At 67.0% G+C, this 26,755-nt stretch overlaps 2 protein-coding genes across 6 annotated transcripts; both read left to right on the top strand.

Annotated features, from left to right (window-relative positions):
* The first annotated feature begins 479 nt into the window (after positions 1-479).
* LOC142825630 (uncharacterized) lies at positions 480-6,427 on the top strand. Of its 3 annotated transcripts, XM_075917638.1 has the most exons (8): positions 481-1,382; positions 2,766-2,973; positions 3,092-3,202; positions 4,055-4,210; positions 4,413-4,513; positions 5,393-5,465; positions 5,685-5,774; positions 6,203-6,427. In XM_075917638.1, exons 1-8 carry the CDS (start codon positions 522-524, stop codon positions 6,289-6,291), a joined length of 1,689 nt encoding a protein of 562 aa, XP_075773753.1. In that variant the 5' UTR covers positions 481-521; the 3' UTR covers positions 6,292-6,427. The 3 variants fall into 3 exon arrangements, with proteins under 3 accessions (XP_075773752.1, XP_075773753.1, XP_075773755.1); XM_075917637.1 differs by lacking the exon at positions 5,393-5,465 and having other exon boundaries at positions 480-1,382; XM_075917640.1 differs by lacking the exons at positions 3,092-3,202; positions 5,393-5,465.
* Positions 6,263-26,755, top strand: SLC7A3 (solute carrier family 7 member 3). 3 transcript variants are annotated; one of them, XM_075917642.1, is made up of 12 exons: positions 6,263-6,400; positions 17,549-17,933; positions 18,290-18,448; positions 20,204-20,384; positions 20,724-20,836; positions 21,906-22,128; positions 23,574-23,713; positions 23,793-23,895; positions 24,088-24,272; positions 24,984-25,150; positions 25,618-25,726; positions 26,187-26,755. In XM_075917642.1, exons 2-12 carry the CDS (start codon positions 17,564-17,566, stop codon positions 26,279-26,281), a joined length of 1,845 nt encoding a protein of 614 aa, XP_075773757.1. In that variant the 5' UTR covers positions 6,263-6,400; positions 17,549-17,563; the 3' UTR covers positions 26,282-26,755. The 3 variants fall into 3 exon arrangements, with proteins under 3 accessions (XP_075773757.1, XP_075773756.1, XP_075773758.1); XM_075917641.1 differs by lacking the exon at positions 6,263-6,400 and adding an exon at positions 10,503-11,076; XM_075917643.1 differs by lacking the exon at positions 6,263-6,400 and adding an exon at positions 12,356-12,680.

Consider the following 26,755-nt stretch of genomic DNA (forward strand, 5'->3'; position numbering starts at 1 on the left):
TGTCTAAATATCTCTGAAAAACTGGCCTTTGCTCTGCATGGGTGGTGTCCCCTCTGCCAATGGGGATCAGGGCACAGCTCACTGAGGGGCTAGAGGAGACCTCGGTTACAGGTCGGAGGCGCTCAGATCCTAGGCTGCGGAGCAACCAAAGTACCATGGCGAGAGGGGAACGGCTAGACCTGCCCTCGGGTGTGACCCCCACTTTTCACCCTTCTCCCCAGATCTCCCCCGTTTCCGACTGTAGCCTGGGAGCCCAGGGCTCTATTGCTTCGGCAGCCCCGCGCCGCCGCGTTCAACTTCCAGAGACTCCGTCTCTCCGCAGCACCGAGCCCGCCCGCGCCAGGCCCCCTGGCAGTGCCCACTGGGCTCGGCCCACGCGTGACCGCCCCGCCCATCACCCAGCTCCCCGCGCCAATCAGCGCGCTGCGGGGGCTCTGATTGGTGGCCAGGCGCCCAATGGCCGTGGGGCGCGGCGTATGAAAGCGGGGCCGGCCAGGCGCCCACGCGGGGCCGAGCGCTGCATGGAGGAGCCGCAGTCCCCGCCCGGGAGCCCGGAGCCGGCCGGGCGGCCGCTGAGCCCGGCGCGGGGGGAGGCGCTGGAGCCCGGCCCGCGCCCCAAGCTGCCGGGGCTGTTCCCGGACCTGCTGCGCCACGTGAGCCTGGCGCTGGGCTGCGGCCCGCCCGAGAGCCCGCTCTTCCGCAGCTTCTTCGCCGAGGAGTGCCGGGCCATCGCCCGCCAGCTGCAGCCGCCCGGCCCCGAGCTCGCCGCCGAGCCGCTGCCCTGGGACGCCCCGGGCTCGCCGCCCCCCAGCCCGGGCCCGCCACGGGAGGACGCGGGGCCCGGGCGCTGGGCCGGGCTGGCGCTCAACGCGCTCAACCTGACCGTGGAGCTGCAGGGCTCCGGCGCGTCCCTGCGGCAGCTCACCTTCGAGATCTCGGCAGCCGCTGCGCTCGGCTCCACCGTCACCCTGTCCGCGGGCCGGGCCGACGAGAGCGCCGTGTCCCTGGGCTCCGGCTCCTTCGCCACCTCCACGCCGCTGCCGGGGCCCGCCCGCTTCCACTTCGCGGCGGGCAGCCCCTTGGGAGAGCGCTTGGCGCAGAAGGCCCCGCAGCGCCCCGCCGCGGCGTCCCAGTGCGGGAGCCCGCCCGCGGAGCCCCGTGGCCCAGGCCCCTGCGCCCGCACGCCGGGCCCAGCTGCCGGCAGATCGCTGCTCCTGGCCGCCTCGGGACCGCGCAGAGCCGCTCAGCTGAGCGGCACCGTGGCCGGGCAGGGGAAAGCATCAAGGCTGCCTCGGGGGAGCTCCCGCCCCAGCCTGCAGAGAGCAGCGGCCCCTGGAGACCCGCAGCGGCGGTCCCATGCGGAGACCCAGCCTGCTGCCTCAGTACGTGCGGGGTACAGGGGCCTGGGCCTTCCGGCTGGGCGGGCTGTTCCTGGCAAAGAAGGGACCAGAGGGGAGTTGAGTTGCCGGTGGGGGGAGCGGGGGTGTAACGGTTTAAACCCTAAGTGATGGGCATGACCCTAGCGCCTCCAGCCCTGCTCCTGGGGAGCCAGCTGCTGCCCCCACTGCCGTCTATCAGGCCTGGCCGTGTCCGAGGCTGCAGGGCAGCTCCCCTGGGGTGGGCCCAGTAGGACAGAGCGGCTGCCCCCACGCTATGAAGCTGTGCTGCAGAGCTGGGCGTGTAGCCGCTAACCCTTTCAGCTGCAGGTTAGTTGTGGCTCCGGCTGCGCTATTGCAGCCCTGCTGTCTCCACAGCAAAAGCGGCACTGACGTGGGTGTGAAGGGATGGGATGGATGGCCGGCCTGCAGCAATTGTGACTGTGCTGCTTAGGCCGGCCTGGCCTGGCTTGGCTTTGAACTGCAGGGCATTGTGCTGGAGCGAGGCGCTGGCGAGAGAGCCTGAGGCTGGCAAAGCTGGGTGGATGCCAAGACTGGGGCTCTGGGCCTCTCAAGCTGGCCTTGCTGAGGGGAGCCTGGGCAGTGGCTTGCGGTCGATGGGATTAGTTGGCAGCACCACTCTGCAGAGCCACAGCAGGGGGCGCTCCAGGAGCCGGCTGGAGCTGGGACTGAGCCGTGCCGGCTCCGGGAGGCGCCCGCGCTGTGACGCTGCGTTTTAAATGTAAGAGCCACCGTGCCCTTGTTACATGTCAAATGCAGAGGCGCAGCGTCCCGGACCAGCGCGAGCAGGGACTGCTTGTTCCTGGCTTGCACGGAGTCCAGCAGGCCCTGTGCCAGCCCTGGCTGCTGTGAACAGGGGCCGGGTGGGGGCAGCAGCCCCTGTCTGTGGTGGGGACTCAGCTCCCTGCTGGGACCCCCGCAGATGGAGGCGGCAAGGGGGGAGAGAGCAGGCAGCACCACGGAGACGGTGCTGTGGGGAACCAGCTTTTAAGCTGACTCCTTCCGGCACCGCCTCCTGTTCCCCTCTCGTTGAGGTAGCAAGGAGGAGAGCCAGTAGCTGATATTCCCGGTGACTGCTCGCTAGCATCCCCACCTGGGACTGGCCAGCACCAGGTTCTGGGTGCCTGTCTGGAGATCTGGCTTATTGCTGCCCCGACGCTGAGATGGCTCCAGAAACGCCGTTCCAGAAGTCTCCTCCTGTGGGGACCCACTGACTCCAGGCTGCAGAGCGTTTGGGGCAGATGAGGCCACAGAAGGGTCCCCTGGGGCTGGACAGGCTCTGAATGGTAACAGGAAGGAGCAGGAGAGTCCTGGTCTTCCTCCCTCCTGGCCACAGGGGCCTAACCTCGACTCCTCATCCGGCTGCAGCTCCCTGCCACTGGCACCGCGAAGCCGAGTGCTACAAAGCCACCTTGCGTTGGGAAATGCCCCTCAGCCCTCCGGCCGCCTGCCAAGCTCCCAGGACTCAACAGCAGCTGCCTCTCGCTCCCGGGACTGCGAGTTTCTCCAGGTTCAGGGATGCTCAGCATGAGCAAAGGGGCTGGAGTGCCTGGCATCAAGCCCCCAGCTCACCCAGGTGAGCAGACTCCACAGAAGGGGGCCCAGGGAGTGGCCAGGGAAGGCCAGCTGCTGTCTGTGGCGCTGCCCTGGCTGGACTCAGGCTGCGAAATCCTTGTTCTGCTCTCTCCTCCCAGGGACTGGGCTCAGACTCCTGAAGCCCAGACCCAGCAGCCTGCAGCCAGTGAGCGCTCTTTCCACCGGGCAGCCCGGAGCCAGATCCAGCCCCCTGGCCAAAGAGACGGAAAGTAACTACCTGGGACCTGCTGCACGGGGAGCGCGGTTGTGCTTCAGGCAGGGAGCAGAGTTGTGGGGGTGGAGGGGCCTCGGTGCTCAGCTGGAGAGCAGCCTGGGCTGGGAGCGGGAGGTGCCTGCTCTTGGCCTTCACAGCTCTCCTGACCCCTTGCTTCAGCCCGGGGGTGCTCTGAGCTGCCTGCGGCCTGGCCTGTTGAGGCCTCCCGCCCCTGCCGCGGAGCAGGTAGGCTGTGATTGCTCCGCTGGGCTGGAGGTTGGGAGTAAGGATGCAAAGGACTAGTCAACTACCCCATAAACATTTGCTTATCGGGTACTATTTTGACTAGTCGATATCCCCCTTTGCTGCCTCTGAGAGAGGCAGCAAGGGGGGGAAGGGGTACTTGGGGGCTGCCACTGTGAAGCCCCCAGGCAGCATTTCAAAGGGGCAGCCACTGCGGATCAGCTGTGCGGCAGCTGCCCCTTGAAAATACAGCCTGTGCGCCTTCCAAAGGGGCAGCCGTGGAGCCCGGCACCAGCTGGGGACTCCCAGCAGATGCAGGGCTCCCTGTAGCTATGGAACCGTGCTCCACGGTCGCTGCCCCTTTAAAACTCTACCTGTGCAGCGACCGTGGCGCCCGGGGTCAGTGTACCATGGAGCTTGGGGTCAGTGGGGGACTAAGCAGACACCCGCCTGCAGCCTGGAGTCGGGAGGGGGAACGCGGAACTGCCTGTGCACTAGTCAGTTAACCGCATTGCTTAATTGGGAGAGGAGCTGGGCAAAGCACTGAGGCTGCACCCGCTTGCCTGTCTGACCGTGCTGCTCTGGGCAGTCTCCTCCGGGCTAATGCTCTGCACCTTCTCGGCAGGCGGCGTCACACCCAGCTGCCACAAGCTGCCTGTTCGGAGGACTTCTGCCGCCGCCATGCCTGCCATGGCTCCCCACTCCCGTCTGAGGCCACCCGGCAGGGCAGCAGCCTCCTCCCGAAGGCTCCCTTCCCCCAAGCGAGCTCGCCTAGGCAAAGGTGGGTCTGGGTGGGGAGGGGCTCAGGGCCAGGTCAGGCCGTGTGGGTAGGTGCTGTTGGGCTCCTGCTTTCCCAGCAGGTGCAGCTTCTTGCCAGCAGAGGGAGCAGCGTCCCCAGCCACTGCTGTGCCAGACTCGAGATGAGCCCAGCGCCCGCGAGCCGGGGCCCTGGCCCGTACTGCACTGTCTGAATCTCTTGGCAGGTGGCGCGGCCCAGCCTCCGACGACTGGGAGTGCCCCAGCGCCGGGCACGTCCTGCCATGCCTGTGCCCTGGGGAGCGGCGATGCAGCACCCTCCACACAGGTACCGAGCAGCTGTCTCCTGGCATGGCTCAGCACGGCGCTCGAGTCGGGTGGGGCTACTTGGTGGGGCGGGGATGGGCCCTGGCATGCTGAGCGCGCTCAGCTCCTGGCCTGCAGGCGGGGCGGCTCCCAAAGCGGTGCCGGGAGGAGAGGCCAGGCGGGGCCGGGGAGCTTAGGACTCTTCTCCCCTTGAATTCCCGCGCTTGGTGGCTGGGAGCCCGGGCCCCACAATGGCAGAATCCCCCGTCTGACTAGCAGGGCTCCGTGTTCTGGCTAATGGCCGCAGCCACCTGGGTGGAGGCTCGACTCCTGCCGCTCTGCACGCCGCCAGGCAGCTGGGGAGCGCCGTGAGCCTTGCCCCTGCTGAGAGCCCCGGAGCTGCACACTCCCCCTGCCGGGGAGGGCCTGCAGGCCGGAGATCTGCTCCCTCTGCAGCCCTGACCCCCCTCGAGGGAGACCTGGTGGCCGCCGGGCACAGCCATGCCCAGGGCTGGGTGCAGGCCATAGAGCGCTGCCGCAAGGGGGAGCGAGCAGCCCTGGCCAAGCGCAGGGTGGTCAGTTGACACGGCTCTGCCCACAGGTGTGGCCCTGTTCCCATGCAGTGATGGGTATGAGCCAGGCAGGCTTCTCTTTCCAGCTGCAGGGCCATGGGGGGTGTCTGGTGACAGGCCATGTGCTCTAGTGTGCAACGCTCCTGCTTCCTGAGCAGACTCTGCCACTGGCCACGGGCCAGCCACAGGTTGTCTCGGGGCCGGGGCTGGTCCCCCCTGCGTAGGGCTGTGCCCCGGAGCCCTGCAGCATCCAGGTGCACGGGGCCGGAGGAGCAGATGGGCTTGTGGCTCGCCGGCTTCCATGGCTGCTGCTGATCAGCGTCTCTCAGCTTCCAGACGCGCTGCTCTCCCGGGAGCTGCAGAGTGTGCAGAGCGAGCTGCAGCGAGTGAAGAGCGAGCTTGGTATGTGGGGCAGACCCGCCGCGCCCTTCCCTGGTGCTGCCGTTCCGTGCCTAGGCGGGAGCTGGCACTGCCGTTGGAGCACAGCCCTTGGCGGGGTGGGCTGCCCCCTCCAGTTCCTGGGAGCCCCCGCCACCATGCTGAGCCCTCATGCCCCTGCCCCCTGCGCGGCTCTGCCGGCGTCCCTGCCCCCCAGCTGCTGACCCCTGCGCTGCTCCCCAGCTGCCCGCGATGCCCAGTGTGAAGCCTATCGAAGGACGATCTCCTCCCAGCAGCAGAGGATCTGCTCCCTGGAGGCTCAGCTCCGGGCAGGTAGGGGATCCCCTCCTGATGCTCGGCAAGCCCCTGGAAATCCCTGTCCCCCTTCCCAAAGCCCCTTGTGAGCCCAGTGCACAGGGCGAGCGCTGCCTGGGGTCCCCCACGGGCGAGCGCTGCCTGGGGTCCCCCACGGGCGAGCGCTGCCTGGGGTCCCGCCCACAGCGCCTGGCTGAGCGGCTCGCCCCGCCCTTGCCCTGCCCCGCACACGCGGCCCAGCTCGGAGCGTTTTCTTGAACCGGCCTCCTCTGGGTGGGCCAGACTGTGCTGGGGCCTCTGCACCCCCCTCCCCCCCCCGGCCTGTGCAGGCTCGGCCAGGTGTTTGCATGCTACTGAGCAGCTGGCTGGTCCCTGCCCCCACCCCGCGGGGGGCCAGGGACTTGCTGTCAATGCCCCTTTTCCCATCATGCCCTTGTTGCCCCCAGGCTCTCGCTCGGAGGGAGGGGGTGCGACTCAGCCCGGTGCCGAAGGGGAGTCGTGGCCAGGCGTGGAGGACCCTGCCTGCCTACAATAGCCTTCCCAGTAGGGACACGGCTCCGGGGCCCAAACGAGAGCCCAGTGCCCGGAGCAAGCGGCGACAGCTCCACTGTCCCCAGGGAAACTGAATTGTGTGTTTTAAAAAGGTAAATAAAGTTCTCTCCCATCCTGGGGCGGTGTGTGGCGTCCCGGGGCGGTGTGCGGCGCCCCCTCTGGCGTCCCGGGGCGGTGGGCGGCGCCCCCTCTGGCGTCCCGGGGCGGTGGGCGACGTCCCCTCTGGTGTGCCTGGGTGGCGTGTAGTGTGGCTGCCAGGGACTAGCCCAGTGCCTGGCACAGGAGGAGGGGTGCTGGCCATGCCCCAGTGCAAGCTGGGCCCTTTGGCCTGTGATACATGGGTCCCATAGTGTGCCAGCCTCCCCTGGGTGCAGCTTCCCTCCAGCCCGTAGTGGGGGGCTGAGGCATGCGGGGCTGGTATCCAGGGGTCCTTGGGATGCCGCTCTGCCGTGGCCCTCACTGGCATCTGTCAAGGAGCAGGGAGTGAGGACAGGCTGGCTCCCCCAATGCCAGCTACATCAGCTCCCAGGATTCCTCCCCAGTTCCTCCTCTGCCCTCAGTCTTGGTGCCTGCCTGTCCCACCCTGGTGCTGACCCCTCTCTCCCAGCCCCTCCTGCCCCCCTTAGCGGCTTGGGCCATTTCCTCGGGCATGGGGTCACTACAGCGTATTCCACGTCCCCTGGTGTGGGGGTGGGTGAAGCGCCTGTCCCCGCAGGTTCCAGCCCTGGGAGCCGCTGGCCGCCAGGAGAAATCTGAGTCTGCTCGGGCTGTTTGGGGGAGGGGGCAGGTGCCTGGCATTCCCCTGAGTCCCAGGCAGCCAGGAGCTGGGGGGAACTCCCTGCGTGGGGCGTGCCTAGGCCTCCTGGGAGAGGATGGCTAATCCTTCGCCGGGGGGCAGGCAGAGCCAGCATGTCTCATGCAGCCGTGGCCTGGGGGGTAGGCTCGGCTGCAGGCTGGGGAGTGGAGCTGCTGCCTTTGTGTGCAGGTGCTACCTTCCTTCTGGGCCTGGCTTGCAGCAGGGCTCTTGCTGCCACATGTGCCCAGCCCTGGCTGGCAGGCTGGGTGCCAAGGGAGCAGGGGGTGGTGCTGCCTGGCCGGGAAGTGCCCTGTGGGATGGGAACACTTGTCACTTGCCCCGGCTGTGGGGCCTGGCTGGACTCCCCCTGCCTAGACCAGAGGCGAGTCCCGGAGCCGACCAGTTATGCTGAGCCTGGCCCGTTGACAGGCAGGGGCTGGGCTCTGCGAGGGTTGCCTGGCTGCCTCTGACCCGCGGTGCCTGCCTCCAGTGCTCCCTGCCCAGGTGAGACCCGGGGGAGCCTGCAGGCCTGCTTCCTGGGGCCACTTCATCCAGCTGGGCCCGATGCAGGATCCATGGCTGGAGGCGGAGGCAGGCCCAGGTCTTGGTGGCCCTGCTGGTGTGGGACAGGCTAGCTTCTGCCAAACGCCTCTCCGGCCCCCTGGGCCAGGGCTGCACTGAGCTGCTCCCCTCCCCCTGGCCCCGGATTCCTCTCCCGCCAGGAGCGGCATGGCCCGAGGGCTGCTCCTGCGCCCCAGCAATGGGGGGGCTCCCAGCCCCCCCGCAGGCACTCACACACGTGCAGGGAGCAGCAGAGAGGGGGCTGGGGGGGGGGAGCTGTAGTTGGACTTTTCTTTCTGTGCCCAAGGCCGGCTTCCTTCCTGCCGAGCAGCAGGGGGGTTCCAGCGTCTGCGTGTCCGTCGCTGCCCGTGCAGGAGGAAGTGGCTGTTCCCGTAACCTGCCTCCCGCTGCTCCCGGGCGCACATGCCTGCTGCGTGGGAAGGCGCCTGCCCGTCAGGGAGGGGCACTTCTGCTTCCCTGTGACTCAGCGCTACCCAGGGCAGAGCGGGGACTCGCAGCGGGTTTCCCGGTGTCTGCTTCCTGGAGCTGGCTCCGGTGGGCGGGGGAGCAGCTGAGCCCTGGCCAAAGGGGGGGCGGGGGCTGGCTGGGGAGCCTGTGATCTGTGGGCACACGCTGCTCAAGCAGCCGGCGAGGGGTAGCAGTGCCCGGACCCCCACAGCTGCGTGTCTGCCAGGCCAGGTCCTTGCACTGCCCGTTCTCCCAGCCCTGGGGTCTAGCTGTGCTCACACTTCACAGGCCTGCCCCGGGTGGGGGGCAGAGGGGAGGGGCCTGCCTGAGCCCTGGCCAAGGGTGGGCCTGTACCCTCAGTTCTGCTGTCCGGTGGGGGGAGGGGCTGCCTGAGCCTTGCAGGCCAAAGTCTTGGGCCCTCCGCTTTGGTTTCAGCCCCAAGCCCCAACAAGCTAACACCAGCCCTGACGCTGTGGGGGACTGCAGGGAGGGGATTGCAAGGGGGCTCTGGCCCATGGTTGCCCCCCTGTGACACGGGCCCGATTCCCTTAGCTGGGAGGGGGGCTGGGGCAGCCTCCCCAATGGAGTCGAGGTCCAGTGTGCAAGCGGCTGTGCGGTGAGTCCCTGCCGGAGCGGGGCTGGCCCGGCCCATGGGACATCCCAGGCCTGGGTGCTGGCTCTGAGCGACCTGCCTTGTCCAGCCCAGGCCCTGCTCAGCAGGGCTCCTGGCAGCTGCTCTAAGCAGGGACAGCGACTGAACAGCTGCCAGGAGTACCAGGACATGATGCAGCCAGGGGCCAGCTTGCATCAGTCATGGCCCACAGCATGCTGGGAAATGTAGTTCCCACTTAGCCCGTGGCTCATGGCTCTTGTTTCAAAGGTGGCAGAGAGCCGGTTCTCCCCTGCAAGTGCTGCTAGCCTCTGGCGCTTGCTGCCAAGGGACGTAGCGAAGGGCCGAACCAAGAACTAGGCGTGTTCGTGGGCTGCCCCCGGGCTCTGCGTGGCCCTCGCCCCTGCCTGCCAGAAGCTGGGCTTGGCCAGCAGGGCTGGCTCACGCGATCGCAGCCCTGTGCAGCTCCCTCCCTGCGGGCCTCAGGCCCTGGTGGACAGGACCCTGGGCTGGCTGTGCTGGAGATGTGCAGTGCTGGTGCTCTGGCTGCTCCAGTGCCCGGCAAGCCCCCGGGCTTATGGCCATGCCACACTCCAGGGGAGGGGAGCCCGGAGCAGTTCTGTGGGGGCTGGGCTGAGGGCGGGGGCAGTGGGGCAAAGGGGACTCCCTCTGCTAGGAGGAACGGGAGAGGAGAGAAGCAGCAATGCCCCAGCTATGACTCTGGGCCAAGTCCGAAGACCCAGGACCAGTGCTTGGCACCCAACCCAGGGCTGCAACAGCTGGTCAAATATCCAGGCCCCCCTGTGCTTCAGCTCTGGGCTCCTCCCCTCAGCCCCTGTGTAGTGAACAGGCCTATCATGTCCCCAGGGCTCCCGGGAGCCTGGTGCTGAGTGTGTGGGGAGGGTGGGCAAAATGATAGTTGTCATGGCCCTGAAAAGTCCCCTTGGGGCCAGCAAGCCCCGATCAGACAGCTGCCTCCTGCCAGGGCCCTGCTGCTGCATCACAGGACAGAACTAGAGTTCAGGCCAGAGCTGGTTGAGCAGCCAGAGGCTGGGCTGGTGTCTGCAGGGGGGGTGAAAAGTGCTGGGGCCTCTGGATGCAGGCAGCTCCCTGACCCCCTGGCCTGGCTGTAAAACCCCGAGCGTTACTGGGCTCGGTCTCCCCTCTGGCCGGTGCGTCGGGGGCGGGAGTGAAACCCTCCATTCACACTACTGCAGGGAGATGCAAACGGAGCCCTGGCTTTCCGGCATAGCCAGCCTTCCCCTGTAGCCCTTGGGGGGGGGGGGGGGGGGATGGCAAACCCCAGGCTTCAGCACATCCCAGAAAGGGCAGGAAGCGGTGGCTGGCTCCCCAAGGGGTGATCCATTGGTAGCAGGGCCCTGCTCCCACGGCACCGCCAGGCACTGATTGCTGCAGTCTTTGGCAGGGCTTTCCAGGGGCACAATCCCCCTTTGGAGGTGGAGAGGCCAATGGTCTAGCCCTGCTGGTGCTGCTGTGGAGGGGTTGCAAAGGCCTCTACAGGGCTAATCAAATCTCAAGCAAACCCCAGGCAAGTTCTGGTCCGGAAGCTGCTCAGGCAGGTGCGTGAGAAGGGAGGACTGGCCGGCACCTACCCTGTCGTCCTGCAGCAGCTGGGGCTTTCCCCATGGCTGGAAGGGGGCTCGGGGATTTCCTTATGCCCCCCCCCGTCATTCCTTATGTCATTTTCCAACTAGATCTTGTTGCTTCACATGTTTTTCTAGTTGGAAAACGTCCCCCAGCAGCTGAATGGAAATGGAACATTCATGCCCCTTTTCAAAGCACTGAGCTGAGCAGCTGGGATCCGGAAGAAAGGCGGGAATGAAGACTCGCATCCTCTGGCTGCCAGGCCTGGCCCAGGCCGCCCCGCCTGACCTAGCGCTTTCGGATTCTCAAATGGCTCAGGCCATGGTGGCGGGTGCTGCAAGTGTGGGGCCGAATCTCCCTGCGGAGTGGAAACGCCCCTGCCTTGGCAGACCCCTCTTCTACGGCGGCACCTCGAGGGCAGGGGCTGCCCCACAGCACCCCGGCTGCAGCAGCTGCTGCTTGCCCCAGAGCTCCCCAGCTCTCCAGGCTGGAAGGGGCCCGCCGAGTGAAATGCCCAGCAGCAAGCAGGCCGCAGCCCCGCACCCCCAGACTCAGCTGGGCCTCGGCCTGGGAGACCTTCCTGCCGCCGGCCGGCACCGGGGCAGCCGCACGGCATCTCCCCGGGCCCGCCCCACGGGGCTGCCCCCCGCGGGGGGCGGGGCCATTGAGCCATTAGCCGCTTCCCGCGCGGCTCCCATTCATTAGCTGCGGAGCGGCCGGCGCGCGTGGTGAGCGGGGCGGGGCGGGGCGGCGCGCGGGTTGCATCAGCCGGGGCGAGCTGCGGGGTCCGGGCTGGGAGCCAAGCGGGGCCCGATCCCGGCCCGGGCCAGAGGCGCCTTCGCGGGGAAACTTCCTGCGCGGGGCGCCTGGGGCCGGCCGCGCACGTGCGGGGACCGGCTCCCCGGGGCACGCGGGAAGCGCGCGGGGCGGGGGCCGGCTGCTGCGTGTGGGGGCCTGACCTAGCCCGGCCGTGACAGCCCCGCTGGCCCGGCCCTGCGCTGCGGGCGCCCCGCGGTGCTCGGGGCCGCGTCTCAGTGTTCGCGTATTGGAAAAGAGAATGAAAATGTCTCCGTGCATTGGGGGGGCTGCCCCGGGGAGGGGGTGACTCCCCCGGGGAGAGGGGGGGCTGCCCCGGGCAGGGGGTGACTCCCCCGGGGAGAGGGGGGGCTGCCCCGGGCAGGGGGTGACTCCCCCGGGGAGAGGGGGGGGCTGCCCTGGGGGAGGGGGCGACTCCCTTAGGGAGAGGGGGGCTGCCCTGGGGGGGTGACTCCAGGCCTCCCGCAGCGCATCGGCTTGGGGCCGGGTGAGAGGCACCTCTGCATGCTGGAGTGGACACACCTGGGGCAGATCCAGCTTTGTCTGCCCCTGTGCTCCCCAGCCAGAGCATATGGATTGCAGGGGTGCAGCTCCCCTGCCCGTCCTGAAGGTGCTTGGGGCTGGGGTAGTCCCGGGGGGAAGGGAAGCATGCCCCCCAGCCAGCTCCTTCCGCCTGCCTGGAGATTCTCTCTCCTGTAGGGTTTTATGCAAAGCTTCCAGGCACATCCTGTTTTCCTGGCACAACCAAACCCCGGCCTTGCCGTGCGTGAGGATAGGCAGAAGCTGTGTACCAGATCTGGTGGCCCTAGCTCTCACCAGTTAGGAGGCTTCAGGGGGTAGCCAAGTTAGCCTGTACAGGGTAGACTTAAAAACAGCCCGTAGTCTGGGAGCACTTGAGAGCCCAGTGTGTCTCAGCCAGCGGTGCGAGTGCCCTTAGGGTGCTCGAGAGAAATCTGGGGGGCACATCAACACAACTAACATTTGAAGAAACCTGAATTTTTGTTTTACGTTTTACAGCGCTTTATTATTTTTGTACTTTTTACACCCAAAAACTTCATTTCCTGCCTGTCTATGATGAAGTTGTTTAAACAAGTGTGTTGCACTGGTAGAAGAACAATTGTGTCTGAAAACTGTAGGGACTGGGAGGACTTATCCTTTTTTTTTTTTTTTTTTTTTTTTTAAAGGGGGTACTTGATTTAAAAAAAAAAGTTGAGAAATACCGTTATAGACGAGCAAACACGTCGATGAGATCATGAGCTTCCATGGGCACAGCCCACTTCTTCAGATGACTGGAGTTTTGATGGGTCATCTGAGGAAGCGGGCTGTGCCACGAAAGCTCATGATGGCTTGGTAGTCTGTAAAGTGCCACCCGACTGTCATTTAGAAAGTGTTCTTTAACAGGCAGGCAGAGGCACCAACTCTAACGTGTAGTCAGTGGGAGAGACACGAGAGCAGCAATCGTTCTGTGCCAGCGGGCGGTGACACCTGGGAATTTGCTGTCTGATTTTGGAAGCAGGTAGTTTTTAAGTGCGGTGAAACTTGGGGTTGCAAGACAAGTCCGACTCCTGGAAGGGCCACAGCAGCCCTGAGAGGCCGAGACGGGCCGTAGCTTATCCCTCGCCACAGAAAAAGACACGGCTGTGCTCCAACTCCCTGCTAGCTTCGTCTGCGCCTGCCTTCCTTGCTGTTACCCGGGTCACGCGCACTGAGGCACAGGAGCATCGCAAAGCGAACGGGCACTGGGCTGGGGAGCTCTGCTGGCTGATTTGTGCGACTTACGCCTGTTGTACCAGGGAGAAGCCAGCCGAGCGTGAAGCTGAGGGATGGTACAAGTTTGAGAGGAGGCCTTATGGGTGCCTGTTGCAGGTGGGACAAAGGTGAAACAGCTGGGTGTGAGCAAAGAAGGGTCCCCCTCCTCTCTCTCCCCCGGTCTCGTTCCCTCGGTGCCCAGGCAGCCTGGCCGTTGGCAGCCTGTCCACCCGCGAACGGCTCTGGAGTGCGTCACTGGCTCCCAGACGCCTGCTGCAGGGAGTGCTTGCGGTGGCAGCTGTCACCTCGGCAGGGCTGTCAGCGACAGCCGGCACCCCGGGCAGTTGTGGGGGTCAAGCACACGCTGGAAAGGTCCGGAGGGGAGCACCGCGTTCCCTTGGGCAGCTCTGGCACTCCTGGGAGAGCCCTGCGTGGCCAGCGGCTGGCCGAGCGTGGCCCTGGCTCTGTGGCCGTGCTGTGGAGGTCTTCGGAGGAGACCGTCTCGTCTGGGTGCTGGGGTTGGAGGGTGAGGTGCCCTTGAAGCAGCGGGAGGAGCAAACTGCACCCCCACCCCCAGGAAACTGCTGATTTTCTGTAGCCTGGGGATGAGCCTTGGAAGGATCACCCGGAATAGGCAGACACGGAAATGCCGCACAGAGCGCCTCAGGCTGGGCCCCAGCCCTCCCCAAGGCTGCCCCTGGGAATTGCCACGCGCCCCACAGGTGTGTCAATAGCAGCTTTAGCAGCCCCTGTGCTAAGCCTGTTCACACTGAACCCTTTCAGGCCCCAGCCTGAGTGATTTAACTCTGGCTTCCATTCCTGCTGGGCTTTTCCTGAGCTGAGGCTTATCCGGAGGCTCCTTGTGGCTGGCACGGTCAGCAGGAGCACCACTCCCCCCGCCCCCCGCAGTCTTGCCTTCCAGAGCCCGAAGATGGTGGCTCAGCGCTGCTGTGCAGCACATAACCCAAGGCCCCTCCCTGGGAGTAGCAGCTTGCACTCAGATGTAGCACCTGGCTGGGTACTGCAGATGCTCTGCCGGCTGCTCTCCTACGAGTGCCGGCTCCTGAGGTCTGGGCGGTGCTTCTCCACTGCCTAGCCCCCGGGCGCGGGACCTTGGCAGGCAGCTGCGGGCCCGGAGGGCTGATAGCGCTTTGAAGCCCAGCGGTCTCCATGCAGACGCATGCGGCTCAGCTCGGGCGGGCGGGCGAGGCGGTGCGTGCTGGGGCATGGGAGTGGTGCTAGCGGAAGGTTGCGTCCCTTGCACGGCTGGATCTGCCTGCTCTCCTTGCACGTGTGTCTCAAGCTTCCTGTTCTGACTCGCTCTGGCTCCCTGGCAGCTTAGCCTTCCTCTTGCCACCTCGTTTCAGCACCGCCTGCGGGGCTGTCGCCTTCCTCCCCCGAGCAGGTTCTGCCCAGGCCTGTGCAGTGTCTGGCAGATCTGTGTCGTGCTGACTGCGGCTGGGCCGCGCGTGGGAGCAGCCTCCCTGGCCTCGGGTGGCGAGTGGCGGAGGGCTTTGGGTCAGCGTCCAGACGGCAGCTAGGCTGCTGAAAAGCGAGACGCCCAGAGGCTCACAAAAGCCTGCAGAGCGGCTGGTGGATTCCAGCAGGGCTCGGGGGCCGGCCTGGGGGGCCAGCAGGGTCGCGCGCTGACGCCGCTTCTCTGTCCCGTCCCATCTCCGCCTGAGGCTTCAGTTTCTGGTCTCCGGGAGCCTGGCTTGCTGCCCGGCGCCTCCAGGTGCCTCCAGGGGCTCGGTGGCCAGGGGAGCTGCAGCCATCACTCCGACCTGCCTTGGCTCCTGCGTGGGGGCCTGGCGTGCCCAGGCCGTTACTGATGGCCCCTCTGGGGTTCTTTGGGATGAGTGTGAACCTCCTGCTTCAGGGCTCCAGTCTGTCTGTGTTGGGGACCAGGTTCTAGTGCGTGCCCCCACAGCGGGATTTCTCCCCCGCCTGTGGCTGGGAACGGCTGGAGGGGACCAGACTGAGCACCGCTCTGTTTGTGTTCACGTTTCACGGGCCAAGCCGAAGCAGGTGGTCCCTGGCTGGCCCTGTGAGCAGCACATGGATGTGCAGCAAGGGGTAGAGGTGGCATTTCTAGCCCCTGCCGGGAGGGGGAGGGAGCATCGCTAGCCCCTGCTTGGGAGGGTGATCAGCTTTTAAAGCGTAGAAAGGCCTCGTGGCTCGCCGGCTGCAGCGGCTCATCGCTCGTATAGCAATCAAATCGCCATTGGGCAGAGGCCAGACACAGACAGTTCAGCTCAAAGAGCTGCTGCGGCCGGAATTTGATCTGATGAAGTATCTGGTTGCAGCGGAAATAATTATGTCATTATAATTCTGGTGGCCACTGTGAGCAGCTGCTGGAATTTCTCGTCAGCAGGACCAGCTCTGGCCCTTTGCACACACGGGGGAGCCTGCGTGCCCGCATAGGCCGGTGATACCTCCTAGCAGCAAGCAACACCAGGCACAGGGCAGGACAGATCTCTCCTACGCCTGGAGCTGTGCGCGGAGGGACTGGTCTGAGCTGCCTTTGGGGCTAGTGCCAGAGGAGGCTGAGAAGGCTAGGACTAGAACAGAGTTTTAAAAAGAGCTAGATAATTTCCTGGAGGTTAGGTCCATAAAAGGCTATTAGCCAGGGGATAAAATGGTGTCCCTGGTCTCTGTCTGTCAGAGGCTGGAGAGGGATGGCAGGAGACAAATCGCTTGATCATTGTCTTCGGTCCACCCTCTCTGGGGCACCTGGTGCTGGCCACTGTCGGCAGACAGGATACTGGGGTAGATGGACCTTTGGTCTGACCCAGTACGGCCGCTCTGATGTTCTTATGAGCTCCGGGTCTCAAGCTGGTGTTACTATGCTGGGACGTGGTTTGGAAAGGCACATCCCTGAGAGCCTCACTGGCCTGGCTTGTCCTGCTGTAGCTAAGCCTGTCTCCGAATCCAGCGTAGTCCCTGGCTTTGACTCTCACTCCTCAGTGAGTGTTTGCCTGGGGCTGCGACTTGGCAGGTAAGAAAGAGCTCGTGTTCCCACACGCTGCAGATTAGTTGGGCCAGTTCGTGAATTGTGCTGGGGAAAAATCTTGCTTGAAACTTTGTTGGAGGCAGAGTTTCCCCTCTGAACCCAGTGGGGCGCCGCTGGCTTGAGTTTGTGGGAAAACACATTTGTACGGCCGCAGTGTTGGCATTTGAAAACTGTCCTGCAGTGTTGAATTTCAGGTGGCTAGTGACGGTTCTGGTGTCTCCAAAAGAAAATGAAACGTGAATTTGCTAATAAGACTAGCGGCCCTGGCCGAAGAGAGGCCATGCCAGGCTCAGGCGTGCCCTGCTCCACGCGTCACGATGTCAGAAATGCCACCAAGGCCATAGAGGTGTGTTCAGAGTCCCCTCGCCCTGCTGGGTTCTGCCCTAGGACAGCGATCTCCTGGGGCAGGGATTGCAGCAGCGCTGAGAGGCTGTGGGCTTACGGATGAACAGCCCTGGGGACGGGCGTGTTCTGATTCGGGCCCAATATAAGGCAACGCGACATTTCCAGACCTGCGCCAGACACCGAGGGGCCTTTTCCTGTCCCCGGTGCCTGCTGGGAATCTCACGGCCCTGCACGTGATCGGGCGCCGGAGGCTGGTGTGGGGCCAGGTGCCGTGCGAGACGGGCTGAGGGTCTGGCCCGGCACTGTGGAGACGAGCACAGTGTAAATGCCAAGAGGAAAGTTGCGTCCTGCTAGTGGATCCACCTAAGTCGCCCGATGGTGGGTGCGGATGGCAGTGGGGATGCTCAGACGAAGCAGCGGCTCTGCAATTTCATGTGCAGCAGGCTGCTCGGCTCCCTTTTAAATTGCAGAGCTGCAGTGGGTTTGGTCCTGGGCCCTGCGTGAGCCAGGCTGCCTGCCCAGCTGGGGCAGCCTGTGCCCGCGGCGAGCCTGGGCCCACAGCAGGCAGAGGCTACTTTGCGGCAGCCTCCCCTGGTCCGCCTCCCCACGCTACTGCCTCTAATAGAGGGGGCGGGGAGGTGGCACGGCAGAGCCCCCCCGCCCCTAATTCAGAGGCGGCAAGGGGGGTGCGAGCGGCTGAGAAGATGAACCGACAGGCCCAGGTGTCTCGGTTAGTCGACTGGTCACTTCTCGTGTGTGTTCTGTTTGTGCCGCCTCCGCCAGACGCGCCCGGCTGGCCGCACGAGACGGTTGCGACAGTCGGGCTGGCCCAGGGGGAGGCTCCAGGCTGCCAAGCGGCGTGGGAGCGCTGGCCAGACAGCTCACCGGGCAGAGCCCTGCCTTGGGGTGATGAGGGGCAGGCACCGTTCTGCTTGCCTGGGGAGTCCCAGGTTCAAAACCAGCGATTGCTGGCTTGTCCTGGGCTCGTGTCTCCCCCCACGGACATGCAAAGAAGCACAAGTTAGCCTGGGCAGCCACGCATGTCAATGGGGGTGGTACCGTAGAAGAGGGCGGGTGCCCATCTGTGTGCTGGACCAGTTGGCTCCCTGAGCTAGTGGGTCAGCTGACAGGCCTTGGTGCAGCCTGGGATGCCTTGAACTTCCAGCCCGCCTGCCCTTTGGGTTTGCCCGAGCTCTGCGGCAGGGCCTGCCGGTCCCAGGCTCCCGAGACTCTGCCGCCCCGCCCGGCCGGGCTAATGGAGCCGCATTCTCTTCCAGGGCTCGGAGCAGAGAATGTTTGCGAGAGCCATGTCCAGCTTTGGCAAGAAGCTGCTCCGCCGGCGCACGGTGGACCTCAGTGTGGAGGACTCCCGGCTGGCCCGCTGCCTCTCCACGCTGGACCTTATCGCCTTGGGGGTTGGCAGCACGCTGGGGGCAGGCGTCTACGTGCTGGCCGGGGAGGTAGCCAAGGAGAAGGCCGGCCCCTCCATTGTCATCTGTTTCCTGGTTGCTGCCCTCTCGTCTGTGCTGGCTGGGCTTTGCTACGCGGAGTTCGGGGCCCGGGTTCCCAAAACCGGCTCTGCCTATCTCTACAGCTACGTCACCGTGGGAGAGATGTGGGCCTTCACCACGGGCTGGAACCTGATCCTGTCCTACGTGATCGGTACGTGGGCTGAGCCACGCTGCCTGGCGCGAGGAGGGACTCGGAGTGGGCGGGTGCCGGCTGCCCTGTGACCTCCCTGCGTGTGCTGATGGCAGCGAGGCCTGGCCAGGCTCTCCGGGGGCTCAGGCCGTGTGCGCGGGGGCTCTGCTTATCGGACATCTGGAGCCCTGGGATCGCCCGCCAGGCCTCCCAAGTTCTGGCCTTCAGGCCGGCAATGCCATGGTGACGCTGCTTGGGGGCTCTGAGAGGCAGGTGCCCCCAGCTTGCTGTGCGGGGCGCTCCCCAGCTCTGCCCTGCACTGGGGCAAGGGGGGCAGAGGCTTCTGGGTAACATGCCGCTCTGCTGCTGGTTCCTAGGGACCGCGAGCGTCGCCCGAGCCTGGAGCTCCTCCTTTGACAACATCATTGGCAACCACATCTCGGTCTTCTTCCAAAACACCACCTCCATGTACGTGCCGGGGGTGCTCGCAGAGTACCCCGACTTCTTCGCGCTGCTCCTGGTCCTGCTGCTCACAGGTGAGAGGTGCCGCAGCTCTGGGCAGGAAAGTCTGGGGGAGGAGAGGGGCTGGTGCTGGCCCCAGGGAGCGTTGGGGGGCATTGCTCCGGGGGGAGGATAGGGGCTGGTGCTGGCCCTAGGGAGCGTTGGGGGGCATTGCTCCGGGGGGAGGACGGGGGCTGGTGCTGGCCCCAGGGAGCGTTGGGGGGCATTGCTCCGGGGGGAGGAGGGGGGCTGGTGCTGGCCCCAGGGAGCGTTGGGGGGCATTGCTCCGGGGGGAGGACAGGGGCTGGTGCTGGCCCTAGGGAGCGTTGGGGGGCATTGCTCCGGGGGGAGGAGGGGGGCTGGTGCTGGCCCCAGGGAGCGTTGGGGGGCATTGCTCCGGGGGGAGGAGGGGGGCTGGTGCTGGCCCTAGGGAGTGTTGGGGGGCATTGCTCCGGGGGGGGGTGGCTGGCCCCAGGGAGTCTTGGAGGGGGCATTGCTCGGGGGGGGTGGCTGGCCCCAGGGAGCCTTGGGGGGCATTGCTCGGGGGGGGTGGCTGCCCCAGGGAGCTTTGGGGGGCATTGCTCGGGGGGGGGTGGCTGCCCCAGGGAGCCTTGGGGGGGGCATTGCTCGGGGGGGGGTGGCTGGCCCCAGGGAGCCTTGGGGGGGGGCATTGCTCCAGTGCGGGGTGGCTGGCCCCAGGGAGCCTTGGGGGGGGCATTGCTCCAGTGCGGGGTGGCTGGCCCCAGGGAGCCTTGGGGGGCATTGCTCGGGGGGGGGGTGGCTGGCCCAGGGAGCCTTGGGGGGCATTGCTCAGGGGGGGGTGGCTGGCTCAGGGAGCCTTGGGGGGCATTGCTCGGGGGGGGGGTGGCTGGCCCAGGGAGCCTTGGGGGGGGCATTGCTCGGGGGGGGGTGGCTGCCCCAGGGAGCCTTGGGGGGCATTGCTCGGGGGGGGTGGCTGGCCCCAGGGAGCCTTGGGGGGCATTGCTCGGGGGGGGGGGGGTGGCTGCCCCAGGGAGCCTTGGGGGGCATTGCTCGGGGGGGGTGGCTGGCCCCAGGGAGCCTTGGGGGGCATTGCTCGGGGGGGGGGGGTGGCTGCCCCAGGGAGCCTTGGGGGGCATTGCTCGGGGGGGGGTGGCTGGCCCCAGGGAGCCTTGGGGGGCATTGCTCGGGGGGGGGGGGTGGCTGCCCCAGGGAGCCTTGGGGGGCATTGCTCGGGGGGGGTGGCTGGCCCCAGGGAGCCTTGGGGGGCATTGCTCGGGGGGGTGGCTGGCCCAGGGAGCCTTGGGGGGCCATTGCTCCAGTGCGGGGTGGCTGCCCCAGGGAGCCTTGGGGGGCATTGCTCCAGTGCGGGGTGGCTGGCCCCAGGGAGCCTTGGGGGGCATTGCTCGGGGGGGGGTGGCTGGCCCAGGGAGCCTTGGGGGGCATTGCTCGGGGGGGGGGTGGCTGGCCCAGGGAGCCTTGGGGGGCATTGCTCGGGGGGGGGTGGCTGCCCCAGGGAGCCTTGGGGGGCATTGCTCGGGGGGGGGGGTGGCTGCCCCAGGGAGCCTTGGGGGGCATTGCTCGGGGGGGGGGGTGGCTGGCCCAGGGAGCCTTGGGGGGCATTGCTCGGGGGGGGGTGGCTGGCCCAGGGAGCCTTGGGGGGCATTGCTCGGGGGGGGGTGGCTGCCCCAGGGAGCCTTGGGGGGCATTGCTCGGGGGGGGGGTGGCTGGCCCAGGAAGCCTTGGGGGGCATTGCTCGGGGGGGGTGGCTGGCTGGCCCTGCCCCCATCCTCTTTTGTGCTCCCTCCCAGGGTTGCTGGCGTTTGGCGTGAGCGAATCTGCATTAGTGAATAAAATCTTCACGGTGGTGAACCTGCTGGTGCTCGGCTTTGTCATCGTGTCTGGCTTTGCGAAGGGCAGCATCAGGAACTGGCAGCTGAGTGCAGAGGACTATTTCAACCACTCGGCCACGGCCTCCAGCCAGGATATTAGGTGGGGTCTCCCTCCCCACCCTGCCCTCTGGCGGGAGCCCGGCCCAGCCCCTGCCCTGCCTAGGAGCTGTGCTGCAGGCTGGGGCACCGTGCTACAGGCCCCCTGGGTTTGGCTCTGGGCAGGGCGTGCGCCCGGCACGGGGCTGCTCTCAGCGGCCGCCCAGCAGCTTGTGCCCGTCACAGGCGGTTAAGCTCCATGTTCCCAGGGACTAAGGACACCGGCCCCCATGGCTCGGGCCTTCCCCAGAGTCCAGGGCCTGAACCCTGCATGTTGCGTTTGCTCGGGGGCTCTCGGCCCTGAGGCTGCCCCGCACGCTGACCGGCCTCTCTCCTCCTCCAGCATCGGCCCCCTGGGAGCAGGGGGGTTTCTTCCTTTTGGATTCCAGGGGATCCTCTCCGGAGCCGCAACCTGCTTCTACGCCTTCGTGGGGTTCGACTGTATCGCTACCACAGGTCAGGCAGCAGCTTGGGCAGGGGGTGGGGCACCTCCCGGCTCCCTGGCCAGTCCCCCAGATGCCTGCCTGCCGGCCGAATTGCCACAGGGATCAGCGCCAAGATCCCTGCCGGTGCAGGGCCGGGGCCGGGTGCTGCCGAGAGCAGAGGTCACTTCCTGGTCTGGGCAGGGCCCCGACTGGAGCCGCTCTGGGATTTCACCAGCCCGCGCACAGAGAACGGGCTTGTGAACAGTCTGCTCCGCGGAGGAACAGGCAGGCAGCTGGGTCTTTTCCCTGCCGTGCCTGCTGCCCCCTCCCAGGCCTGCAGGCTCGTGCGGCTGCTCCTGGGGCCGCAGGCTCATGGGGGTCTGAACCGTGGCTGGGAAGCCTGGTGCCGAGGCCCCCGCTCGCAGGAACTTGCTCTAAGTCGCTGAGTTTGCTGGGCACGAGCCTTCGGTTCCTCCCATCCTGGCCACGAAAGGTGGCGCCGGGGCTCTGGGGAGCTTTGCTAGGCCCCGGCCCGGATGGCAGTGAGCCCTCGCCACGTCTGCGCTCAGCAGAGCCACGGCCGGGCAGGTGCCACTGGTGCCGTGCGCTCCTGCCCCCAGAGCCCCGCTCTCGTGCCCGTCCTCCCCCTCTGGCGCCCTCTGCAGACAAGCCCTGCCCTGAGCGAGGGCAGCACCGGGGTGGTCTCCTGGCTCGGCTCTTAGCTCTGGGTTTCATTCTGGGGGCCTGCCCCTGCTGCTCCCCCACTGCAGCCGCGCTGCGGAACCAGGCGGGTTGGTGGGGCTGGGAGCGGACGCGTTGCTGGTTCTGCTCTGTGTAGCTGCGCGCTGGGCAGCTGCTGCTTAGGGGAGGCGCCGGGGCTGCACGCAGGCTCAGGTTGGCCACGCTGCCCTGGCCACGGGGGAGGCACTTCAGCATCCTGGCCGTTGACTCCGCCTCCTCCCCGCGGCTGACGGGGTGGCGCGCTGCTCGCCTGCAGCGGGGGGGTCCGGGGGCCCCTGCCGCGTCCCAGTGGCCCGGCCCTTGCGCGTTTGCGGGGGGAGATGTCCCTGCCCCGGGTCTCATCTCTGCTTCTCTTTCAGGGGAGGAGGCCATGAGCCCTCAGCGCTCCATCCCCATTGGCATCATCGTGTCTCTCCTGATCTGCTTCGTGGCGTATTCCGGTGTCTCGGCCGCCCTGACCCTCATGGTGCCCTACTACCTGCTGAACAAGGACAGTCCCCTGCCCGAGGCTTTCAAACACGTGGGCTGGGAGCCCGCCCGCTACGTGGTGGCAGTCGGCTCGCTCTGCGCGCTCTCGACCAGGTGCGGGGTCAGGCTGCCGGCGAGGGCCTGGCTAATGGCCGCGGTGCGGGCGGCTGGAGCCCTTTCCCTCCGGGGGGCAGGAACCGAGGAAGGGGTGGGCCGGTGGTTGGGCGGTGCTAGTGCACACGGGTGCATGGAAACCCTTCCCGGCCTGTCCCGCCTGTGCCCAGGACCCCAGCCCTGCAGCGAGGGGCCAAGCGCCCGGGCTCCAACCTCGTCACGGCTCACGCGCAGCCTGGGAGGCACCAGGGACAGCGCTCGGCCGCTCACGCCGGCTCCGTGTGACCTGGAGACCGAGCAGCTCGGTGCCGCGAGTCCCCCCGCGCAGCGCGTGAGCAGCGGCCCTGGGAACATCTTGGCCTTGCTCCACAGTGTGCCGGCACCGGCCCACCGGAAAGGCCTAATCTGTGTCCCACCTCCCTTCGGAGCCCGGCCAGTGAGAGCGCCCGGGGCCCAGTCCCGCTGAGTCGCTTGCTGGTACTGAAGCCCCAACCCTGACGTCTGCTCTGCTTGCTGGGCCGGCACGTGGGCGTGAACCAGGGCTCCTATTTCTCCTGGTGGCTGGTGCTTTTCAGCCCCACGGAGCTCCCCCCGCGGCCCTTCGCTGGTGCTGTGCCGCAGGCGGGGTTGTGCTGCGCTGTGCGGGGAGCTGGGCGTAGGCACGTGGCTCTAGTGCCACCAAGGAACCGGAGACGCGCTCTGGCCCTGGCGCTGTGCCGCAGGCGGGGTCGTGCTGCGCTCTGCGGAGAGCTGGGCGTAGGCACGTGGCTCTAGTGCCGCCAAGGAACCGGAGACGCGCTCTGGCCCTGGCGCTGTGCCACAGGCGGGGTTGTGCTGCGCTCTGCAGAGAGCTGGGCGTAGGCACATGGCTCTAGTGCCGCCAAGGAACCGGAGACGCGCTCTGGCCCTGGCGCTGTGCCGCAGGCGGGGTTGTGCTGCGCTCTGCAGAGAGCTGGGCGTAGGCACATGGCTCTAGTGCCGCCAAGGAACCGGAGACGCGCTCTGGCTCGCTTGACTTACGCACCCGCCCTCCATGTCCACGGGCTCGGCTTGGGCGCCCCCTTGTGGGCGAGCGCTTGCTGCGCTTTGCGTGCCGTGTCCGTCTGGCTACGTTCCATGCGGAAGCGACTGGGGAGACTGAGCCTCCAGAGCCCTCCCCACCAATGACTGTTGGATGTGGGGGAGACGGCTGTGGCTGCCGTGGCTGCGAGACTGTCGCCGGCCACCCTGGAGCAGCCGCTACGTCTCTCCCCTGAATTTCCGCCGGCTCTCGGGGTCAGGCCGCAATGCGCCAGCCCTCGGTGGGATGGAGGGTCCTTCTGTGTGGCTCTCGGTACTCGTGCTCCTGAGGAGGCCACGGGGAGCAGCCACGTGGCGGGCGGGGGCGGGGCCTGGCTCGAGGCGGCGAATGCTCAGTGTGGTGGTGGAACCTTTCTCCGCTGCAGCTTGCTGGGCTCCATGTTCCCCATGCCCCGGGTGATCTACGCCATGGCTGAGGACGGGCTGCTGTTCAAGTTCCTCTCCAGGGTGCACCCCCGGACCAAGACGCCCCTGGTGGCCACAGTCGTCTCGGGCATCGTTGCTGGTAAGCAGTCGGTCTCCTGCCTCGTGCCTGGCTGCGGGCGAGCCAGGCCTGTGCTCACACTGGCCCTGTTGTGTTCCAGCGCTGATGGGGCTCCTCTTTGAGCTGGAGGACCTGGTGGACCTCATGTCGATCGGCACCCTGCTGGCGTACTCCCTGGTTTCCGTCTGCGTGCTGATCCTCAGGTGGGTGGCCCCTCGGACGTGCGCTGCCTCTGACCGGGGCTGTTCCGCTGCACCGGGGGGCGCTGGAGAGCGTGCGTGGCAGGCCGAGCTCCCTGCCCTGTGCAGCGGGGGCCACGGACCCAACGCCCTGGCGGGGCGGACCTGAGCTGTGCTGCGGCCGTTGAGTTTCCAGTGACTTGGGGTTTGGTTCAGGTACCAGCCGGATCAGCTGAACTCTCCAAAGGCCCAGGAGATGGAGGCGCTGAACAGGAGCGAGGAGAAGGGGACCACGAGCCCAGCCAAGGAGCAGTTCACCTGGAGGAGCCTCCTCAGCCCCCCTTGCGACGCTCCCACCCACTCGTCAGGGCGAATTGTCTATGGCAGCACGGCAGCCGCTGGTGAGCACGGCAGGAAGCACCTGGCTTGGCTGTGAGCCGCCGAGTCCCCAGTGACGCAGGGGCTGCGCGTGGGCCTCGGGCAGAGCGAGCCACAGCCTGTGACGTGTGCAGAGGCAGGAAGCGCGCGGGCGTCTTGCCAGAGCCACGCAGGAGCGTCCTGCCATGGGCATGCCCTGGCTCAGCACAGGCTGCACGTGTCTGCCAGACTCCGGGGGCCACATGCCACAGGGGCGGCTGGGTCGCCAGACGCCCCACGATGTGATGGGGCCTGCTGTGTCCCCGGGCTGCTTTGGGCACCTTTGGAAGGGCACCAGCTGCAGGCACATGGAGCTGGGCAGGCCCCCAGGGATCGGCCTAGACAAGAGAGCCGGGCTGGCAGCTGTAACGCGGGCAAGGACAGGCTTTGCCTTCCCAAACCTGCCTACCTGCCCCAGCCGCCCAGGAGGGCTGGGCCCGCGGCGAGACAGCCTGGCCCTCCGGCTGGCCCGGCAAGGTCGGGCTTTGGGACTGGGGCTGGGCAGGGTGTTGGCTCCACGGATGGAGATGACTGAAGGGGCAGGGTCCGGGGTGGACGGGGCTGGGGCTGGGGCTTGCTTTCCCGCCGCCCGTGCTGTGACGGGGAACAAGCGGGGCAGTGACCCTCTGGCGCCGGCCGGGCCTGGGCTCAGAGCAGAAAGCGCGTGGATGGCCCAACCGTCTCCTCTCCTGCAGCTCTGGGCATCACCATCCTCTGCCTGCTCCTGGCCCAGAAGATGGACTCCATTGTGGCGGGCAGTGGGGGCTGGATCACAGCCTGTGCCCTCCTGCTGGCGCTCATTCTGCTCCCCACCATTGTCATCTGGAGGCAGCCGCAGAGCAACGCTCGGCTGAGTTTCAAAGTAAGAGCCACAGCTGGGAGCGGGGATTCCTCTGCTGGGGGCCGCGGGGCGGGCGGGGGCTGTGGGGCGGGCGGGGGCCGCGGGATTGGCTGCGGGGCGGGCGAGGGCTGTGGGGTGGGCGGGGGCTGTGGGGCGGGCGGGGGCCGCGGGATTGGCTGCAAGGCGGGCGGGGGCTGCGGGATTGGCTGCGGGGCGGGCGGGGGGCGTGGGATTGGCTGCGGGGCGGGCGGGGGCTGCGGGATTGGCTGCGGGGCGGGCGGGGGCTGTGGGGCGGGATTGGCTGCGGGGCGGGCGGGGGCTGCGGGATTGGCTGCGGGGCGGGCGGGGGCCGCGGGATTGGCTGCTGGTCTCCGTCCCCAGGTGGATGGGCTCCGGCCGGCCCCTCCCTGGGAGCCCGTCTGATGCTGCCAGGGGGGAGGGCAGCCTTTGCCTGCCCCGCCCCATGGCCCGTCTCTGTCGTCTCCCAGGTGCCCTGCCTGCCGCTGCTGCCGCTCTTCAGCATCTTCGTGAACGTTTACCTCATGATGCAGCTGAGCGCGGGCACCTGGGCCCGCTTTGCTGTGTGGATGGCAGTGGGTAAGTGACCGCTCTGCTCGGGACCCCGGGCCCTGGACACACCCCTCCCTTCCCCCGCCTGTGGTAAGCCCCGTAGGAGGGACCGTCCCCGGGCTGGACTCCCAGGTCCTCCCGCCGAGGGCCGGCCCGCCAGAGGAGCGCTGCACCCTGCGGGGGAGGCTGCTCCATCGCTGCCTGCGGGGCCGGGCCCTGCCCCGCCCTGGCTCCCCTTGGCTGCGGCGACGCCAAGAAGCAGCAGGTGCAGCAGTGGTGCTGAGAGTGGAGAGGCCGCGGGGACGCTGATCCAGAGCCCCCGCCAATGGGGTGTGGCCTGCCCGCAGCTCCCCTGGTGCGCTAGGACCGCCTGTTCCGCCCGGGGGGGCGCGAGGCCCGTTGGCCTGTCTGGGCTGTGGGAGGGGCTGCTGGGGCTGGGTGGCAGGATCCTGCTTGGGGACTGATTCGGGGGCTAATTGCCTTGCAGGCTTCGCCATCTACTTTGGCTATGGGATATGGCACAGCACAGAGGGGCAGAAATCCCAGTCGCGGGCCACAGGCCGCAGCGCGGTGGCCGTCTGAGCCGGAGATGTCCGGTGCCTTCACCGCAGCCTGGACTCCCTGGAGGCCTTTGCCCCCCGGCCCCTCCCTTCGGTGGAACAAAGCGAGAAACTGGGCAAGGTGCCAAGCCCTCGCCGGGCGCCCGAGGAGTGGAGGCCACGCGGCCACGCCCAGCTGGGTCCCCGCTGTTTACCTTGATGGACTGGATGTTCAAATCCCAGACCAAGGGGACGGGTGCAGTCGCTCTCCCGGCCTCCCTTCCCCTCCCTGGGTGTTGTTATCTTTGACGCTGTTGTCGGAAGTGCTGCTTTCTCCGGTTGGCGGCAGGCCCCACGTCCGTAGTGCAGCTCTATTTATTCTGTGCAGCCTCGTGGGGGCTGCCTCGTTCTGCCTGTCTGTAAATAGTCCCGTGCGCCATAGTCCCCGCTCCTGTGGACGGGGCAGTTTTACATGTTCGCTTTTGTACTATTAAATTCCAGAGGGTTTTAACGTTCA

This window comes from Pelodiscus sinensis, unplaced genomic scaffold (assembly GCF_049634645.1).
Source record: "Pelodiscus sinensis isolate JC-2024 unplaced genomic scaffold, ASM4963464v1 ctg71, whole genome shotgun sequence".
NCBI classification, from domain to species: Eukaryota; Metazoa; Chordata; order Testudines; family Trionychidae; genus Pelodiscus; species Pelodiscus sinensis.

Coding starts and splice junctions, on each gene's coding strand:
- LOC142825630 (XM_075917637.1), top strand. CDS start 522: ATGGAGGAGCCGCAGTCCCCGCCCGGGAGCCCGGAGCCGGCCGGGCGG. Junction 3,203..4,054: donor CCTGGCCAAAGAGACGGAAA/GTAACTACCTGG, acceptor CCTTCTCGGCAG/GCGGCGTCACACCCAGCTGC. Junction 5,775..6,202: donor GGAGGCTCAGCTCCGGGCAG/GTAGGGGATCCC, acceptor TGTTGCCCCCAG/GCTCTCGCTCGGAGGGAGGG.
- SLC7A3 (XM_075917642.1), top strand. CDS start 17,564: ATGTTTGCGAGAGCCATGTCCAGCTTTGGCAAGAAGCTGCTCCGCCGG. Junction 17,934..18,289: donor GATCCTGTCCTACGTGATCG/GTACGTGGGCTG, acceptor GCTGGTTCCTAG/GGACCGCGAGCGTCGCCCGA. Junction 20,385..20,723: donor GCCTCCAGCCAGGATATTAG/GTGGGGTCTCCC, acceptor CTCCTCCTCCAG/CATCGGCCCCCTGGGAGCAG.